The sequence below is a fragment of the Protobothrops mucrosquamatus genome, unplaced genomic scaffold (genome assembly GCF_001527695.2).
Source record: "Protobothrops mucrosquamatus isolate PMUCROS unplaced genomic scaffold, P.Mucros_1.0 scaffold3593, whole genome shotgun sequence".
NCBI classification, from domain to species: Eukaryota; Metazoa; Chordata; class Lepidosauria; order Squamata; family Viperidae; genus Protobothrops; species Protobothrops mucrosquamatus.
Genome location: NW_015389557.1, coordinates 31,808 through 50,262, shown reverse-complemented (window position 1 = coordinate 50,262; position 18,455 = coordinate 31,808). Strand labels below are relative to the sequence as shown.

At 43.8% G+C, this 18,455-nt stretch overlaps 1 protein-coding gene across 1 annotated transcript; it reads left to right on the top strand.

The window, feature by feature from the left end:
* The first annotated feature begins 730 nt into the window (after window positions 1-730).
* On the top strand, window positions 731-18,235 carry TNFAIP1 (TNF alpha induced protein 1). Its single transcript, XM_015827291.1, has 6 exons — window positions 731-1,026; window positions 2,583-2,752; window positions 4,057-4,146; window positions 8,112-8,164; window positions 12,911-13,106; window positions 17,732-18,235. The coding sequence occupies exons 1-6, from the start codon at window positions 813-815 to the stop codon at window positions 17,951-17,953; spliced, it is 945 nt and encodes a 314-aa protein (XP_015682777.1). The 5' UTR covers window positions 731-812; the 3' UTR covers window positions 17,954-18,235.
* Window positions 18,236-18,455: the final 220 nt, after the last annotated feature.

The window sequence follows — 18,455 nt, the reverse complement described above, 5'->3', positions numbered from 1 at the left end:
TCAGGTTTCAATAATTAGAAATCTCTATTTTTGTAGCAATGCTTCTGATCTCTTCTTACAACATGCTAAGCTATAACATGGCTTCATAGTTTTTGGCAAAGAGGGTTGCAGGATCCAGACAAGATGGCTGATAAAATGGGCTTTGCCTCTGAACGTGTGGTAGGAACTCAGTCCAACCCAATCCAACCCAATCTAGTTTAATGAAGAGAAGGATGAGGGAGGACATGATAGCAGCGTTCCAATATCTCAGGTGCTGTCACAAAGAAGAGGGAGTCAAGCTATTCTCCAAGGCGCCTGAAGACAGGACAAGAAGCAAGGGATGGAAACTAATCAAGGAGAGAAGCAACCTAGAACTAAGGAGAAACTTCCTGACAGTTAGAGCAATTAACCAATGGAACAACCTGCCTCCAGAAGCCGTGAATGCTCCCAACACTGGAAGTTTTAAAGAAGAGACTGGACAGCCATTTGTCCGAAATGGTATAGGATTACCTTCCTGAGCAGGGGGTTGGATTAGATGACCTCCAAGGTCCCTTCCAACGTTGTTGTTGTTGTTGTTGTTGTTATTATTATTATTATTATTATTATTATTATTATTATTATTATTATTATTATTATTATTATTATTTCAGCCGACAACCAGTTAAACAAATCTCTTTTCTGGCTCCTCTGCTTTTAGAGTCTCTCAGCTCTGGGGCTTGCAGCTTCCAAGGAATTCTTGAATCCAGTTGAAGACCCCACAGCTTTCCCCTCCAACCACGGCGGAGTCGGTCAAGCCCACCCACTGCCGTGTTGTCATCTATTTGCAGAAGGAGATGTCCGGCGACACCTGCCTAACAACCCTCTGCCCTGCTTCAGGAGCGAAGCCGAAGAGGTGCAGCTCCAAAGTCGGCACTCTTGGCAATAAGTATGTGCGGCTCAATGTCGGGGGCTCCTTGTATTACACCACCGTGCAGGTGTTGACACACCATGACACCATGCTGAAAGCTATGTTCAGCGGAAGAATGGAGGTGCTCTCCGACAAGCAAGGTGGGTGCTGATAGAAACCTGCAAAGCCGAGTGCCTATAAGCCCGTTCTTCAAAATATCCCACCAGCTCCCTTTCTAATCTGAACTCTATAATCAAGGATAATTTAGCCTTACAAGAAGTCCTCAGCTTGCGACCATTCGTTTAACAACCATTCAAACTTACGACAGTACTGGAAACTTTTGACCCTGGCAGTCGTCTTCTGGTCACATGATCACCAGTTGAGACCTTCCCCAGAGGGCTTCTGACTAGCAAAGTCAGTGGGGCAAGCCAGATTTGTTAACCACAGCAAAATAGTCATAAAATGGGATGTGGCTCACTTAAATGTCCACAATACAGTGACTGAAGTTTTGCTCCCACTTGTGGTCATAAGTTGAGGACTGCCTATACTCACCTGCAGGGGAATGTTTGCATTGGATAAATATGGGCTTCGGTGTCAGCCAGAAGGAAGGTAGTTGGGCCTTTCTCAAATATTTATTGAAATCCACACCTCTTCCAGGTGCTGAGGTAGAGAAATACTGGGTTAAGGCATCAGGCTAGAAACAAGGAGATCATGAATTCTAGTCCTGCCCTAGGCACAAAGCCAATCAGGGGAGCTTGGGCCAGTCACTTTCTCTCTGCCCTAGGAAGGAGACAGTGGCAAGCCACTTCTGAAAGACTTTGCCAAGAATGCTGTGGGGACTTGTTCAGGCAGTCTTTTAGAATTGGACACAACTGAACAGGAAAACAAAGTCATATATAAGGGCTGCAACTGAGATATGTCTTCCTCAGTAGATGTTTTTATGGACAGGTGTTAAATCGACATGATTGAGAGGTTCCGAGTGGTTATAAAAACAGACTTTGCACATTAGGCAGGTTTGACTCGCTGCTTTCTGAGAAGTTTTGCACTCAGGACCCCAGTCCTGCCTTGTGTCCATTTGTTTTAGAAAAGCAAGCATAATTAGAGCGGGGTGGTAAACTTGACTAGTTTAACCCTCTGTCACTTACTTTAGTTGCAAGATAAAATGAAAATATTCATGCTTTACGGTTTTGCATTTTTGCCAACGTGTCTCTGGCTGCTCTTGTAAAATATTCTATTGGGAAACAGGATCAGTTATGTTCGTGGATCAACTCTGGCGGGAGCAGGATGGGCTGATGCATCCATTTTGATCTCCCAGCACAGGCATTCCTCTGTACTGGTTCCAAAGGTTGGGAATGGGAGATACACCTTTGTGTTGGTTCTCCTCTTTCTTGGAGTTCTAGTTGGCGTTGGGACAGGTAGTCCTCCGCTTACAATCACAATTGAATCCAAAATTTCTGTTGCTAAGTAAGATATTGAGTTTTGCCCAATTTTTTGATGACCTTTCATGCCACAGTCAAGGACTACCTGTAAATCTAATTAATTAAAGTTATAATTGGCCTCTTCTGAGATTTGTTCGGAATTACCACCCAAGACTAGGCAAGTTTTCATACTCTTGCGAGTCTTCCTGGTGGAAAACAAAGCTCTGCGGGGTGATAGTCTTATATATTTTTCCACCTTTGCTTTGCTTAAAACCCGAGGTCTCCTGTTTCTTTCCCAGGCTGGATCCTGATCGACCGCTGTGGGAAGCATTTTGGAACCGTCTTAAATTACCTTCGGGACAACACGGTCACTCTACCCAAGAACCGGCAGGAGATCAAGGAGCTGATGGCCGAAGCCAAATATTACCTCATCCAGGGCTTGGTGGACCTCTGTCAAGCTGCCTTGCAGGTAAGAGAGCTGCACACGGGGAACGGTAAAAGCTCAGAGAAGGAAGGGACCCTGCAGGTCATCCAGCTCAACCCTTTTGCCCAAGGCAAGAATCCTACTCGAAAAAGGTCCTTGATAGGTGACTAGTGTATATTTAAAGTTCTTTGGGTAAGGATAGACTGAAGTCTCCCATATAGATCAGACATGTCAAACACAAGGCCTGGGGGCCGGATGCGGCCCGCGAAGTGGTTTCATGTGGCCCGTGAAGCCATCCTGGAAACAGTGAGGGAACGGCCCCCTCTGCCTTGGCCCTGCCTCAGGTTGGCCGGGAGCCAGTGTACCATTTTGTGGTGGCCATCTTGGCACTTGCCCAGGTGGACCATGCCTTGGCACTTGCCCCGGTCTCACCCACTTCTGCCAGAGACCCTCAGATCTGTCCAACTCCTGCCCAGGCCCCCCATAGGCACTCTTGACGCGAATCATGTAGAACTGGCCACACCCACCCGGTAGGCCACACCCACTCCATCCACGCCCACCCAGTAGGCTGCACCCACTCTGGCCACACACCCCCGCCCCCCCAGGGCAACTGCAATGCTGATGCGGCTCTCAGTGAAATTGAGTTTGATACCCCTGATGTAGATTATTATTCTAGAGGGGGGGCTTGTGTGTCATCCCCCCCCCACCCAGTCTGAATTTGAGGGCTTCAAACCTCCCTCCCCCTCGAATGGACTACAAAACTTTCAGGCGTTCTGTTCTTGTGTTTTCAATCTTTAAAGCAGTGATGGCAAACCTTTTAGAGACCCAGTGCCCAAACTGCAACCCAAAACCCACTTATGTCAACGCTGCACCAGGTGCCGGGTGGGCGTGGCCGCGGTGGTCATGGCAGACTGGGTGGGCGGGACCAGGGTGGTGGGGGTCAGTTGCTCATCATCTCTGGGGCATGGCACGAGTGCCCCCAGAGAGGGCTCTGAGTGCCGCCTCTGGCACGCGTGCCATAGGTTCGCCACCACTGCTTTAAAGCCTTCACTCTCTTAAAACTCTGAAGAAGTTCCTCAGATATTTGTTGGGGCCATTGTCACACCTTCTTTGAAAAGTGTGTGTGTATGTGGGGGGGAAATTAATCAAAATTATCTGCAAGGCTTAAGACATAAATTATGTCCTCCCAATAGCCTCCTCTCAACACCTTGGCAAAAAAGAAAACGGAAAAGCCAGATGTGCTTTCTAACTTAAATCTTCATTTCTGCTGTTCAGAACAATGGGATTCCAGAGGCAGTGGCAGTCTACCCTGCTTTAATCTGTCCGGATGTGTGCAATTCTGTTTGCAGGACAAGAAAGAGACCTACTATCCTCTCTGCAATATCCCTGTCATCACGTCTCCAAAAGAGGAAGAGAGACTCATTGAATCCACCATGAAGGTATTGGGGGGGGGGGAGGAAACGAGGAGAGAATGAGCAGACGAAAAGGGCCGATCCACACGTTACACTAAAGTAGAAGGTTCAGCATATGGGCTGCCCTTTTTTGTCTGAATACAGGTAGTCCTTGACTTAACAACCATTCTTGTAGTGACTGTTTGAAGTCACAATGGCACTGAAAAAAGTGACTTACATCCAGTCCTCGCACTTATGAATGTCACAGCAGCCCCGCCCAGTCATGGGATGGAAATTCAGGCACCAGCATTGTATTTATGACAATTGCAGCGTCCCGGGATCATGTGATTGCCCTTTGCGACCTTCCCAGCCAATTTCCAGCAAACCAAGTCACAGAGGGAAACTGTATTTGTTTAATGACCGTGTGATTCACTTAACTGCAATGCTTCACTTAACAACCATGGCAGAAAGCTGATAAAATTGGGGGCAACTCACTCAACCACCACCTTGTTTAACAGTGGAAAGTCTGGTCCAGTTGTGGTCATAAGTTGAGGGCTATATCTATCTATCTATCTATCTATCATTTACCTACCTACCTACCTACCTACCTACCTACCTATCTATCTATCTATCTATCTATCTATCTATCTATCTATCTATCTATCTATCTATCTATCTATCTATCATCTATCTTTAAAAAGCAAAATTTGCTTAACTGCAATGATTCACTTAAGAACCATGACAAAAAAAGGTTGTAAAATCACTTAACAACTGCCTTGTTAAAATTTTGCTTCTAATTGTGGTTGTAAGTTGTGGGCTACCTGGAGATTTATTAGGATTGCTTGACACAAGACGTCACTTAAAGCAGAATTTCAACCTTTCAGAAACCCCAAAACCTCTTAACACAAGGATCTTGACCTCCAGCTTGGCGTGGTCCTCGATCTAACGGAGAGTAAGCACTGCCTGCCCTAAGCCAGAATCACACCAAACCTGATTTGGCGCCACGTGTGAAGCCAGCCAAAGTCTCGGCTACCTAGTCTGTCTTATCAGTGGCTGGGAATTTGAACTTTGACATGGCTCCTTAAGAATGAGGAAGAAGAAATAAAGGAGGCTCCATTAAGCTTTTAAATATCAACATTTTTCATGCAATTGAACACCTTCTAGAGTTGATATAAGCACCTGAAGAAGGAACGTTGTGGTTTACCCTTTTCAGCTCAAGGTTTTCAAGTTTATGGCAGATAAAACCACTTTTATTATTTTTGGACTCTGCTGTTTGGCAAGTCATAAATGTGGCGGAATTTGTTGGAGGTGGATAGAATTAATGATGCAAACTAGACTGGGTTCCTCATTGTTCCTCTTCCCTTTCTGCTCCAATTAAGATTCCCCAATATAGGAAATATCTTCCTTCCTTCCTTCAGTTCATTCTTTAGTTCATTCTTTCTTTCATTCATTCATTCAAGAAAATTTACATGCTCCTCCAACTCACTCTCAGTGACTCTGGACAGTTTGCAAGGATAAAGTATATCGTTATATTGTTTATTTGGAGCTGCTCCAGGAACATCCCCGTGAAGGGCAAAAAAGTCAAGATGGCATCTATGCCTTTGTCCCCTCCCTCCGCAGAAGCCACAGAGCTGTTCTACAGCACTTAAAAAAATAATAATAATAAATTCCCAGCGAGGAAAGCTGTACAGACTTTTGAGTCTCATCTATGTCAAATGGCCCCCTAAAGGAGTTTAATATGCTTTTAAAAGAATTAGGTGGTTAAACTTTTTCTGACTGAATAGTCCTCAATTATACCACTAAAACGGACCCGCCGTTTACAGTCCTATGCTGTGATGTTGTAAGTCACATGACCGACCTGATTTTGCAACCTTTCATGCAGTGGTTGTAAAAGGAATGCTGTGGTTGTTAAACCAACCCATTGTTTGCTATAGCCTGGTGTTGCTGAAAACCGGAAGTAACTTTGTTTTTCAAGCAAAAATGTCGTAAGCCACGGTCACTATGGGACGCTGCAAACAGCTGTAAACGCAGCCATGTTGCTGAGCGCCCAGAAGTTCAGAACTGGGTCATAACTCCGTCTTTTCCGGTAGGTCATAACTCAAGGACTACCCGTAGTTCAGATGGGCCATGCTTGAATGGTCCTGTTTGATGTTGAAGACCAAATTTTGGATAGATCTTCCTTTATGAAATAGAAGCCACGAAAAAGAATTCCAGTTTCCAGCTCTCTTTTTTGTCTTCTGTCCCCCCACTCCCCCCATTCCTGATCAGATGGTTTCCCATCTCCCTGAGTTGCATAAGTGTCCTGGCCCAAAAGGAAAGTTCAGAATTGCTTTCTTGGAATGAGGCCAAGGTCCATGCATGTCTTGGGAATCTGCATTCTCCATCAGTGTTGGAGGACTGTTTTCCCATCCTCTGACCATTAATGTTAATAATAAAGTCGAAAGGGACCTTGGAGGCCATCTGGTCCAACCCCCTGCTCAGGGAGGAAACCCTATACCAGGGGTAGGCAACCTTGGCTCTTTTATGACTCGTGGACTTCAACTCCCAGAATTCCTGAGCCAGCCATGCTGAGGGGAAAGGGAAAGGTTTCCAAGCTGAGCCATGCTGGTTCAGGAATTCTGGGAGTTGAAGTCCACGAGTCATAAAAGAGCCAAGGTTGCCTACCCCTGCCCTATACCATTTCAGACAAATGGCTGTCCAGGCTCTTCTTGAAACCTTCCAGTGTTGGAGCATTCACCGCTTCTGGAGGCAGGTTGTTCCACTAGTTAATTGTTCTAACTGTCAGGAAGTTTCTCCTTAGTTCTAGGTTGCTTCTCTCTTTGGATAGTTTCCACCCGTTGCTTCTTGTCCTGCCTTCAGGTGCTTTGGAGAATAGCTTGACTCCCTCTTCTTTGTGGCAGTCCCTGAGATATTGGAACGCTGCTATCATGTCCCCCCTCGTCCTTCTCTTCATTAAACTAGGCATACCCAATTCCAGCAACCGTTCCTTATATGCTTTAGCCTCCAGTCCCCTAATCATCTTTGTTGCTCTTCTCTGTACTCTTTCTAGAGTCTCAGCATCTTTTTTACATCGTGGTGACCAAAACTGGATGCAGTATTCCAAGTGTGGCCTTACCAAGGCATTGTAGAGTGGTATTAATACTTCGCATGATCTTGATTCTATCCCTCTGTTAATGCAGCCTAGCACTGTGTTGGCTTTTTTGGCAGCTGCAGCACACGGCTGGCTCCTATTTAAGTGATTGTCCACTAGGACAATTGACCAGGCTAATCTCAGGGTCATCTGAAAAGGAGCAGGTTTCCCTCCCTTTGTCTGCCGGGGTGTAAGCAGATGAAGCTACCAGCAAATTTGTCTCTGGCTTCCAGAAATAGACTGCCAGAGTTATAACCATTCATTTAGTGACCGCTCGAACTTACAACAGCACTGAAAAAAGTGACTGAGGACCATTTTTCACACTTACAACCTTTGCAGCCTCCCCATGGTCACATGATCAAAATTCAGATGCTTGGCAAGTGGCATGTATTTAAAACAGCTGCAGTGTCGTCGGGTCACGTGATCGTTCTCCCAGCTGGCTTTTGGCAAGCAAAGTCAATGAGGGGAGCTAGATTCACTTAATGACCCCGTGACTCACTTAACAGCTGCAGTGATTTGCTTAACTCATGGCAAGAAGGTCAGACAATGAAGCGGCACTCAATCACTTTGCTTAATAACAGAAGTTCTGATCTCAGCTGTGGTCGTAAATCGAGGATGACCCTTAACTGGGAATCTGAAGGCCTGGCAAGATTTCCTCCAAGGCTTGTTTTTTTCCTCCTTGCCTGTGCAAAGCACTTGAGTCAGGAATGGGGGTTTCGGGTTTCCATGATGACCTGGGGATGTTGAGTACTTCCGTTTCCAGAGCATTGTGGGATCTACCGCAATGAGTCTCCACAAGCTGCTGATGACACCTAGCGGCACAAAGTTTGATATTCTCTCTTCTGCCTGCATTGATGCCCCTTTTCTCTCCCTTTTTTTTCAGCCAGTGGTGAAGCTCCTTTATAACCGAAGTAACAACAAATACTCCTATACAAGGTAAATGTCATGGTTCCAAAAGATGAAACTCTTCAAAGAACTTTGAGGCATTGTTTACCTTAAAGAATCTTTACTCGAGTAGCTTAGCTTTGGCACATACATAATTGAAGCCAAAATCTGGCTTCCCCTCCCTTCAGCACATAGATCAAAGCACAATTCCCTCCTACAACTAACAGTCATAAATCACATTCTCCAATTAGTTTGAAATGCTGGCTTTCCGCCCAATTCTTTTATCCCGCCATTCCTTATCAGCTCTTATTACAATATTGTATGTCTAACTGACTCTCATTACATTCCTCCCCCTCCCCTCAGTATCATCTAATTCTAAGAGTAAAACAACAGGAAAAAAAGGCGGCATCTCCATCATTGTCAAAGCAAGACATCCAATGTTAGCAGCGTTGACAGTAAACACCTCTCTTCTCTGTGCTAATGTGAAACTTAAAAGACAGAGCTTGGAATGCTGGCTGTGGGATGGTCCAGTCCACCCTTCTGTTCCTGCAGGGATCCACCAGTTGAATCTAGGAAGACCCCAAACAGACCTAAAAGCTTTGTAACACTATGCAGATATACCGAAAGATAATATATTCCTTATATGTGTTTGAATAGACCCACGTTGGGAATATGTGAACCCACCAATCTCTTGCATAGTTATAATTCAGAACGAAAACGTTTGAAGATCTGGGACTGCTCCTCCAGAATTTGCCACTATGCTGTATTTTTAAAGAAGGGACAATTCTTAAATCTGTAGAAAATCCTATTCATTATAATTATTTTGGTTTTTCACGTTTGCTGGAAATTTACGTAGTCTTTATGCCTGTTCGGTCTACTGTGTGGAATGCACAACAAAGCTTGTTGCTTAATTAATATCCTTCAGCCAGAAGAAAATAGCAGGTTCCTGGTTTAATTTCTCACTGCTTAATTTCTCATTCTTTATGATTAAGTTATCCAGACCTGGCTCTTTCCCCTCCCCCAAGCATTAAAACCCAGTTGAGTTGGTGGTCCCTGCTGTGGTGGTTTTGGTGTCTTGTGTCTGGTTGCCATTTTACAAATATATGTATTTTTCTATATATATATATTATATATTTTCTTTATATATGTGTTTTTGTGTGTGTCTATATGCATATGTTAATAATAATAATGTTGGAAGGGACCTTGGAGGTCATCTAGTCCAACCCCCTGTTCAGGTAGGAAACCCTATACCATTTCAGACAAACGGCTGTCCAGTCCCTTCTTAAAAACTTCCAGTGTTGGAGCATTCACCGCTTCTGGAGGCAGGTTGTTCCACTGGTTAATTGTTCTGTCAGGAAGTTTCTCCTTAGTTCTAGGTTGCTTCTCTCCTTGATTAGTTTCCATCCGTTGCTTCTTGTCCTGCCTTCAGGCGCTTTGGAGAATAGCTTGACTCCCTCTTCTTTGTGTATACACACACACACACACACACACACACACACACACACGGTATATAATACATTAAAAATAGTCTTCATTTATAATTGGTCTCTTAGCAACTGTTCATAGTTACAATGGATGTAAGAAAAGGTACGTATGACCCGGTTCTGGAATTCCAACAGCCACCGCACCCGTTACATGTCTGCATTTGGGGGTGTTCAGCAACCAGCCCGACTTTACTGCCATTTGCAACCTCCTACGGTCACATGACCATGATTTCTGATGTTTTTGCTGGAGTCTGGCATTTACTTCCAGTTTTGAGCCAAACCTACCCATAGCGAACATAAGAGAACAGCCATGGCAGTTGCTTAACAACTGCCGCAAAAAAAGGCTTGCAAAATTGGGTGTGGTCACGTGGTTACCTTGGGTTTACAACCAGTATGACTTACAACCATAATTACAGGCTCAGTCATAAGTTGAGGACACGACCTGTTACATGCATTGGATGCAACATGTATTGCAAATAGATATAATTTACAATATATAAAATATAAAGTGTACATTTTAAAAGTAAAATAAATTTTGCATTTTGTAAGTCAAAAGGACGTCTGGGGGAGAACAGGAATTTATCAGATTCAGCCCCCTTAGCAGTCAGTTATTAAACAAAAAAGTCCTCTTACTATAGCAAAGCAATTGTACTCAGAGTCTTCAATCAGAACTTGGCAAATTAATCCTAGGCACAGATCCTAGACGCTTTAAGATATAGTCAATCTTTCAAAGCAGCAGTCAAGATTACTTTGCCACTGACTAACATTTAAAAGTATTCATTTGTGTGGCTTATCTACCTGTCCATGACAATTCTCTGGTCAAAGTACAAGGTAAAAAGTTATGAATTATGGTAGCAGCCGTAAAAAATGCAGCTACCGCTGTTTAAAGTAAATAACAAGATTGCTGCAGTAGCCATGAGAAATTAGACCTAAGGATTAACTGGTGTTTGAACACAATTTCCCCTGTTTTGTAATCCATCTGTGTACTGTGGCACTAAATTCCAGGTAGTCCTGGACTTACGATCATTCATACATTACGTGAAGTATTAATACCACTTTACAATGCCTTGGTAAGGCCACACTTGGAATATCGCATCCAGTTTTGGTCAGCACGATGTAAAAAAGATGTTGAGACTCTAGAAAGAGTACAGAGAAGAGCAACAAAGATGATTAGGGGACTGGAGGCTAAAACATATAAGGAACGGCTGCTGGAATTGGGTATGTCTAGTTTAATGAAGAGAAGGACGAGGGGGGACATGATAGCAGTGTTCCAATATCTCAGGGGCTGCCACAAAGAAGAGGGAGTCAAGCTATTCTCCAAAGCGCCTGAAGGCAGGACAAGAAGCAACGGATGGAAACTAATCAAAGAGAGAAGCAACTTAGAACTAAGGAGAAACTTCCTGACAGTTAGAACAATTAACCAGTGGAACAACCTGCCTCCAGAAGTGGTGAATGCTCCAACACTGGAAGTCTTTAAGAAGAGATTGGGCAAGCATTTGTCTGAAATGGTATTGGGTTTCCTGCCTGAGCAGGGGGTTGGACTAGATGACCTCCAAGGTCCCTTCCATCATCACCATCATCATCATCATTATTATATCCAAAGGAGCCGTCTCTTCCTCTGCAGGCAGAAACGTTCAGCCAACAGCTACTTGTGTGAACATTTTCCTGGCTCTTTTTGTCATTATTGTCTTACTCACCAGAAAGCCCATTTTTTTCACCCTGATCTGGTGGGTACATTTGGAATGCTTAAAATGTGGGGAATTTGCTCCAAGGTAAACTGCTGGGATACCACCCCCCATCCCAAAATCCACACTCCCCCAAATCTTTTTTCTTTTTCCTTTTGGGTCAGGAGTATGTTTCCTGATGCAGCCCCTGCCGTTTTTATTTCCCAGGAATAACAATGGAGCCAGAGGCTGGAGTTCTTTTATGCCAACCTCTGAGTAGATTCTTTTAGTTTGTCTACAGGGTAGTCCTCGATTTAAGAACACAAATGAGTCCTGAATTTCCAAAGCTAAGCAAAACAGTTGTGAGTTGTGCCCCATTCTGGTCTGTTCTTTTCTGCCCAATGCCACAGTTGCCACAGCAATAGAAGCAAAGGCGAAGCTCGATCACCAGCTGGGTGAAGGCAGTCTGTCTGCTGCCACACTTAGCACGTGAGGACCTCTGCGTTCCTCGGCTTACGACCATTCGTTTAGTGACGCTTCAAAGTTCAGCAGCACCAAAAAAAAGGGACTTACGGCCATTTTTCATACTTACAACTTGCAGCATCCCCAAGGTCACGTGATCAGAATTTGGACGCTTGATAGACGGTTCATATTTAGGACGGTTGCGGTGTTCCGGGGTCATGTGATCACTTTTTGCGATGCTCTGACCAGCAAAGTCAATGGAGGAAGCCAGATCCACTCAACAACTGTTTTACTAACTTAACAGCTGCAGTGACTCACTTAACAACTGTGGCAAGAAAAGTCGCAAAATGGGGCAAAACTCAACTGTCTTGCCAAGCAACAGAAATTTGGGGCTCAGTTGTGGTTGTAAGTCAAGGACCACCTGGATGTCCAGATGTTTCTGCTTGCACAGCAAAGCTGCTGGAGCTAAGAAGGAGCCACACATCCCTTGACACAATGTTTTTGGTGCTGGAGGATAGCAGAGATATGGAATCTTTCCAACCTCCCAGAGCTCAGAGTCACTTTTGATGGCAAGTAGGGCAGTGTAAGAATAGAATAATAGAACAGAACAGAACAGAACAGAACAGAATAGAATAGAATAGAATAGAATAGAATAAGTAATACAGAATAGAATAGAATAGAATAGAATAGAATAGAATAGAATAGAATAGAATAGAATAGAATAATACAGAATAGAATTAGAATAGAATAGAATAGAATAGTATAGAATAGAATAGAATAATACAGAATAGAATTAGAATAGAATAGAATAGAATAGAATAGAATAATACAGAATAGAATTAGAATAGAATAGAATAGAATAGTTGGAAGGGACCTTGGAGGTCTTCTAGTCCAACCCACTGCTTAAGCAGGAGACCCTATATTATTTCAGACAAATGTTGTCCAATCTGTTCTTGAAAACCTCCAGTATTGGAGCATTCACAACTTCTAGTGGCCAGTTGTTCCACTGACTAATTTTTCTAACTGTCAGGAAATTTCTCCTTAGTTCCAGGTTGCTTCTCACCTTGATTAGTTTCCATCCATTGCATCTTGTCCTGCCCACAGGTGCTTTGGAGATTAGGTTGACCCCCCCCTCTTTTTTGTTTAATAAATAAAGCCAGTGTTGCTGCTTTTTTTTTCCCCTCCAGCAACTCAGATGACAATCTCCTGAAGAACATTGAACTCTTTGACAAGCTGTCGCTCCGATTCAACAGGAGGGTTCTTTTCATCAAGGACGTCATCGGAGACGAGATCTGCTGCTGGAGTTTCTTCGGACAGGGGCGGAAACTGGCCGAGGTCTGCTGCACCTCCATTGTTTATGCCACGGAAAAGAAGCAAACGAAGGTATTGGCGATTCTGGGCACTGGGATGGAGATCAGGGCTGACAGTCCTCTGTGAATTGTCTTAGGTCTAATAGATAGATAACCTTTATTGCCATTTTTTACTGTGGGCACACTGGCACATATTAAAAATGAAATTCTGTTGCCTGCACCTGAAGGCAGGACAAGAAGCAACGGATGAAAACTAATCAAGGAGAGAACCAGCCTAGAACTAAGGAGAAATTTCCTGACAGTTAGAACAATTAATCAGTGGAACAACCTGCCTCCAGAAGCTGTGAAAGAAGAGACTGGACAGCCATTTGTCTGAAATGATATAGGGTTTCCTGCCTGAGCAGGGGGTTGGACTCGATGACCTCCAAGGTCCCTTCCAACTATTAGTAGTAGTAGTAGTACACCTACATAACACACATATAGACATGCTATATACATATGTATATACCTACACCCTTACATATATATATTAATCACTGTCCATTTTGAAAATAAGACCTTGTCTTATATTAATTTTTGCTCCAAAAGCCGCATTACGGCTTATTTTCCGCTTAGGTCTTATTTTCAGGGAAATACGGTAGCGTAAAGAGGAAGCTTGAGAGTTCACAAGGCTGAATACTGGAGATACCTGCCGTTGTGGGGATGGGAGGGGGAGGGATGTTCCTCTCCCAGGCAGATTAGACAGAAAACGTGACCAGATGAGCTAATTTTACTTTATTGTAAGTCTCCCTTAACAGAACCTTGGAAGTCAGAAAGTACAATTCTCCCACTGCCTTTTTTATGGTTTGAGAAGTTAAGGGGGTTCCTTTTTGAATTTGTTTTTCTGCCTGTTATTTTTTTTTATAACATTAATTTTCCAATTTTACACTTGAGTATTTAAAAAGCAACGTGGTGACTGGGTTAATAATTCAATAGCAAAATCCTTAGTGCAAATCTTAGGTTACAACATTAGATATTTCTTCTCTTTTTCCCTTAACATTTACTATCTCGTATTCAAACTAGTACATTTCTAACTATATCAACTCAATAAAGACATCATTATTACATTTATCAATACATTTTTGGCTTATACATATCTTAATTACATTCATTTCTGCCTGTTATGAAGCTCCTTCCCTCCTTCCTGTATCTGAGAGTTCCCCAGGCAGCCTTTCTTCCAGTCATATCCCAAGGCCGTTCCTTACATATCATTAAGGGAAGCATCTTCCAAAAGTTGGAAAAGTCTTGTGCAGGTAGTCCTCGGCTTACGACCACAATTGAGCCCACAATTTCTGTCGCTAAGCGAGACAGTTGTGAAGCAACTTGATGTCATGGGCTGCTGTATTTGGTGTGGCAAAAAAAAAACAACCTCGTGCAGATAGTCCTCGACTTAACGACCACAATTGAGTCGAAAAGTTCTTTGCTGAGTGAGACATTTGTTAAGTGAATTTTCCCCATTTTTACAACCTTTCCTGCCACAGAAAGTGAATCACAGGCAATCGCTGCAGTGGTTAAGTTAGTAACACAACTAGTTGTTAAGGGAATCTCACTTTCCCATTGGTTTTGCATGTCGGAAGGTCGCAAAAGGTGATCACGTGATCTTGGGACACTGCAAGTGTGTCATAAATATGAACCAGTTGCCAAGCGTCCGAATTTTGATCATATGACCGTGGGGATGCTGCAATGGTCTTAAGTGTGAAAAACGGTCCTAAGTCACTTTTTTCAGTGCCGTTGTAAGTTCAAACAGTCCCTAAACAAATGGTTGTAAGTCAAGGACTGCCTGTACTGCCTCCTCTCCCAAGTGGCTGCAGCCTACTTGTGAAATGGCTACCGCGGTGAGCCAGTTAAAATAGCCATTTTGGAGTGGTGGGACTGAAAATAAATCACTGACCCTTGTAATTGATTTATCGATTAACTCAGCCGCCATGTTGCTTTTTAAATATTTAAATGTAAAACTAGAAAATCAATAAAATTTTCTTTAAAAAAAAAAATCACTGACCCTAAAATCTTAGGACAGAATCTATCTCAGTTACTCTTCCAATGTGCTTTTTTACTGCTCCAGTATCCATGTCACAGGAGGGATGGTCAGGCTTTATCTGAGACGTGCGTTGGAGTGTTTGGCAGGAGGCTTGACCCAGTTGGATGGGAATCCACCAGGAAATTTAACTTTACTTGGAGTTGGCTGGCCGCCCGTTTAGATAGATTGAAAGGAGACTGGGCAGATTCTTGGAGAATGTGGCCTACCGGTTGTAGCTGTTGTTGGTTGCGGTTGAATGCGTCCTAAATTTTGCAGAGAGCAGATCTTAAACCCAGATATTGGAGACAGTATCCTGCTTTCCATTTCTGACTCACACAGACAGTTGCTATGGTACCTCTCAGTTTATTCGAGGCCAAAATATAATAGCATGCAAACTTAAAAAAAAAAACACTCTCAGATGCTTACCTGAATGAACTGCTTTCAAATAGGAGCAAGGAGAATAGTCAGTCCAAGGTTCAGGTGACCCAGGTTGTCGGCCAGTTCATAGGTCAGAGATTCAAGGTTTCTTACAGGAACAGGCATGTCACACAAGGGCTTGGAGATCAGATGTTGCTTCCAATAAAGGGAACATGGGTCAAAGCTGCTTGTTAAGTCAGGCTGCAGCCAGCTGTTATGCATTAAGAAATTTGCTCCTTTCCTTGGCAAGGAGCCCTAATAGAATGATACTGCAGTATTCTTCTCTCTACTTGCTGGGTGCGTGTCAGCCCTCCAGATAAATCAGAGAGGAAACCAGACTAGATGAAGCAATTCTACTTTATTGTACGGCTGCATTAACTACAAAGTGCATCCAGTTTTGCTCACCACGATGTAAAAAAGACGCTGAGACTCTAGAAAGAGTACAGAGAAGAGCAACAAAGATGATTAGGGGGCTGGAGGCTAAAGCATATAAGGAACGGCTGCTGGAATTGGGTATGTCTAGTTTAACGAAGAGAAGGACGAGTGGGGACATGATAGCAGTGGTCCAATATCTCAGGGGCTGCCACAAAGAAGAGGGAGTCAAGCTATTCTCCAAAGCGCCTGAAGGCAGGACAAGAAGCAACGTGTGGAAACTAATCAAGGAGAGAAGCAACCTAGAACTAAGGAGAAACTTCCTGACAGTGAGGACAATTAATCAGTGGAACAACCTGCCTCCAGAAGCGGTGAATGCTCCAACACTGGAAGTTTTTAAGAAGAGACTGGACAGTCATTTGTCCAAAATGGTATACAGTTTCCTGCCTGAGCAGGGGGTTGGACTCGATGACCTCCAAGGTCCCTTCCAACTTTATTATTATTAAATCACTCCTAGCTTCAACAACAGAAACTCAGATCACATAATCAAGGCATAACCATTCAATCTGAGCCCCAACTTGGCAATGCAATGTATCTAATGCCACAGAAAGAACCTGGAGAAGTTTCTTTTTTATTATTATTATTATTATTATTATTATTAGTAGTAGTAGTAGTAGTAGTAGTAGTAGTAGTAGTAGTAGTTTTTCTCTCTCCCTTTAAGTCCCTGCCTCTCTTGTCTGATTGTTTCCTAAGTAGCGATTTTTCCACATTTTCCCAAAGACCATCCACACATCCCACTACAGTGCGAGGTTCTAGGACGCCAGATTCCATGAAAATTATCTGAGTGCTCCAGCTGCTCTTATCTTTGATCAGCCTTGATCAAAGATCAAAATTCTTGATTTTATATCCAGTTGCTGATCCAGTGCATAAAAAAGATGCCATCTTGAGGATTTACATAAGTAAGTCCTTGACTTACAACCGCAATTGAGCCCACAATTTCTATTGTTAAGGAAGAAAGTTATTGTGAGTTTTCCCCATATTATGACCTTTCTTGTCACAGTTGCTAAGTGAATCACTGCAGTTGTTAAGTGAGTAACACAGTTGTTAAGTGAATCTGGCTTCCCCACTGATTTTGCTTGTCAGAAGATCGCAAGAGCGATTACATGACCCCGGGACACTGCGTCATAAATACAAGTGAGTTGCCAAGTGGCTGAATTTCAATTATATGACCATGGGAATGGCACAGCAGTCATCAGTGTGAAAAATGGTTATAAGTCACTTTTTCAGTGCCATTTTAATTTCAAACAGTCTCTAAACAAATGGTTGTAAGTCAAGAACTACCTGTATTTATTTAATTGTTTTGCCTGCCTCCCCTGTGGACATCCTTAATTAGAGGGCAATACTGGAAGTAATCTATCTGTGTATATGTTCCCCCAAATACCTCTGCTGGTGTAGGAGATGACCAGGCTGAGCCCAAGGGCGGGATCAAACGTGTCATCAGTTTGGAATCCCTACGCTCCCATAAGAGACCTAAGTCCCGCCCCCTGTGAATTCCATTGACTCTAATCTAGCACGTTTGCCTTCACTGTTAGTAGTTCAGATTCTTGTGTATAGGTAACATGAAATAAATTTGTAGTACTTTTGAACCCTATCCTGGCGCCTGGTTTCTTGCGCCTGACAAGTGGCCACTGTGGGGGCTCAGGGCCGACCCAGCTGGGAGCTTGATGGCTTTCAGGCCCCTGATTCTTCTGAGATCTCAGGGTTACAAATGATGGGGTGTGTCGGGGGGGGGGAGGGAGGCAGGATGGAACTGCTGCTCCGATTTCCAAAGCTTCATCTTCTTCTTCCTCCAGGTGGAATTCCCTGAGGCCCGCATTTACGAGGAAACGCTTAACATCCTGTTATACGAGACTCCACGGGTGCCTGACAATTCCCTGCTGGAGGCCACAAGCCAAAATCGGAGCCAGGCCTCCCGCGGAGAAGACGAGGACGGCAACTACGAGCCGCGCGACCGAGTCAGGCGCATTCACGTCAAGCGATACAGCACCTACGATGACCGGCAGATAGGCCATTAGGGCCCCCGGGGGCCACCCAGAGCCCTTCCTTCCACCTGGGGGGAGGGCACGTAGCTTCAGCACTGTGGGTCCCCTCATGGGCCCAAATCTTCCAGGAGGCCAACTTACATTTCAGCCACACTGCAATATAGTTTGTGAAACTTTACTCCCCGAGGCCAAGTTACAGCTGGGTGGCAACCTTGTGGGTTTGAAGCCATCCCTTGGCGGTTTTGTGTGGAATTTGATGGGCTCCTTTTCTGCCACGAGACTCTTCCTGAAGACCTCCGTGCTTAAAAACAAAAATCCAGATGCTGAGACCAAAGAATCACACTTAAACACTACATTGCGACGATGAAACACTACCGTTTTATAGCTCCTGATCCCTTTCCCCTGAGTAGCCGTGACACTTTTTTTTCTCCTTTAGCAGAATGTGATTATTATTATTATTATTATTTTTTAATTGCCAAAACTAAGAACTGAGAGAACTTCTGATGCCACCTCGGCTAGAATCCTTAGGGCGTAA

Excerpts from the sequence above, each read along its gene's own strand:
- TNFAIP1 (XM_015827291.1), top strand. The coding sequence starts at position 813 with ATGTCCGGCGACACCTGCCTAACAACCCTCTGCCCTGCTTCAGGAGCG. Across the intron at positions 4,147-8,111 it reads TCATTGAATCCACCATGAAG|CCAGTGGTGAAGCTCCTTTA; the intron begins GTATTGGGGGGG and ends CTTTTTTTTCAG. Across the intron at positions 13,107-17,731 it reads CGGAAAAGAAGCAAACGAAG|GTGGAATTCCCTGAGGCCCG; the intron begins GTATTGGCGATT and ends TTCTTCCTCCAG.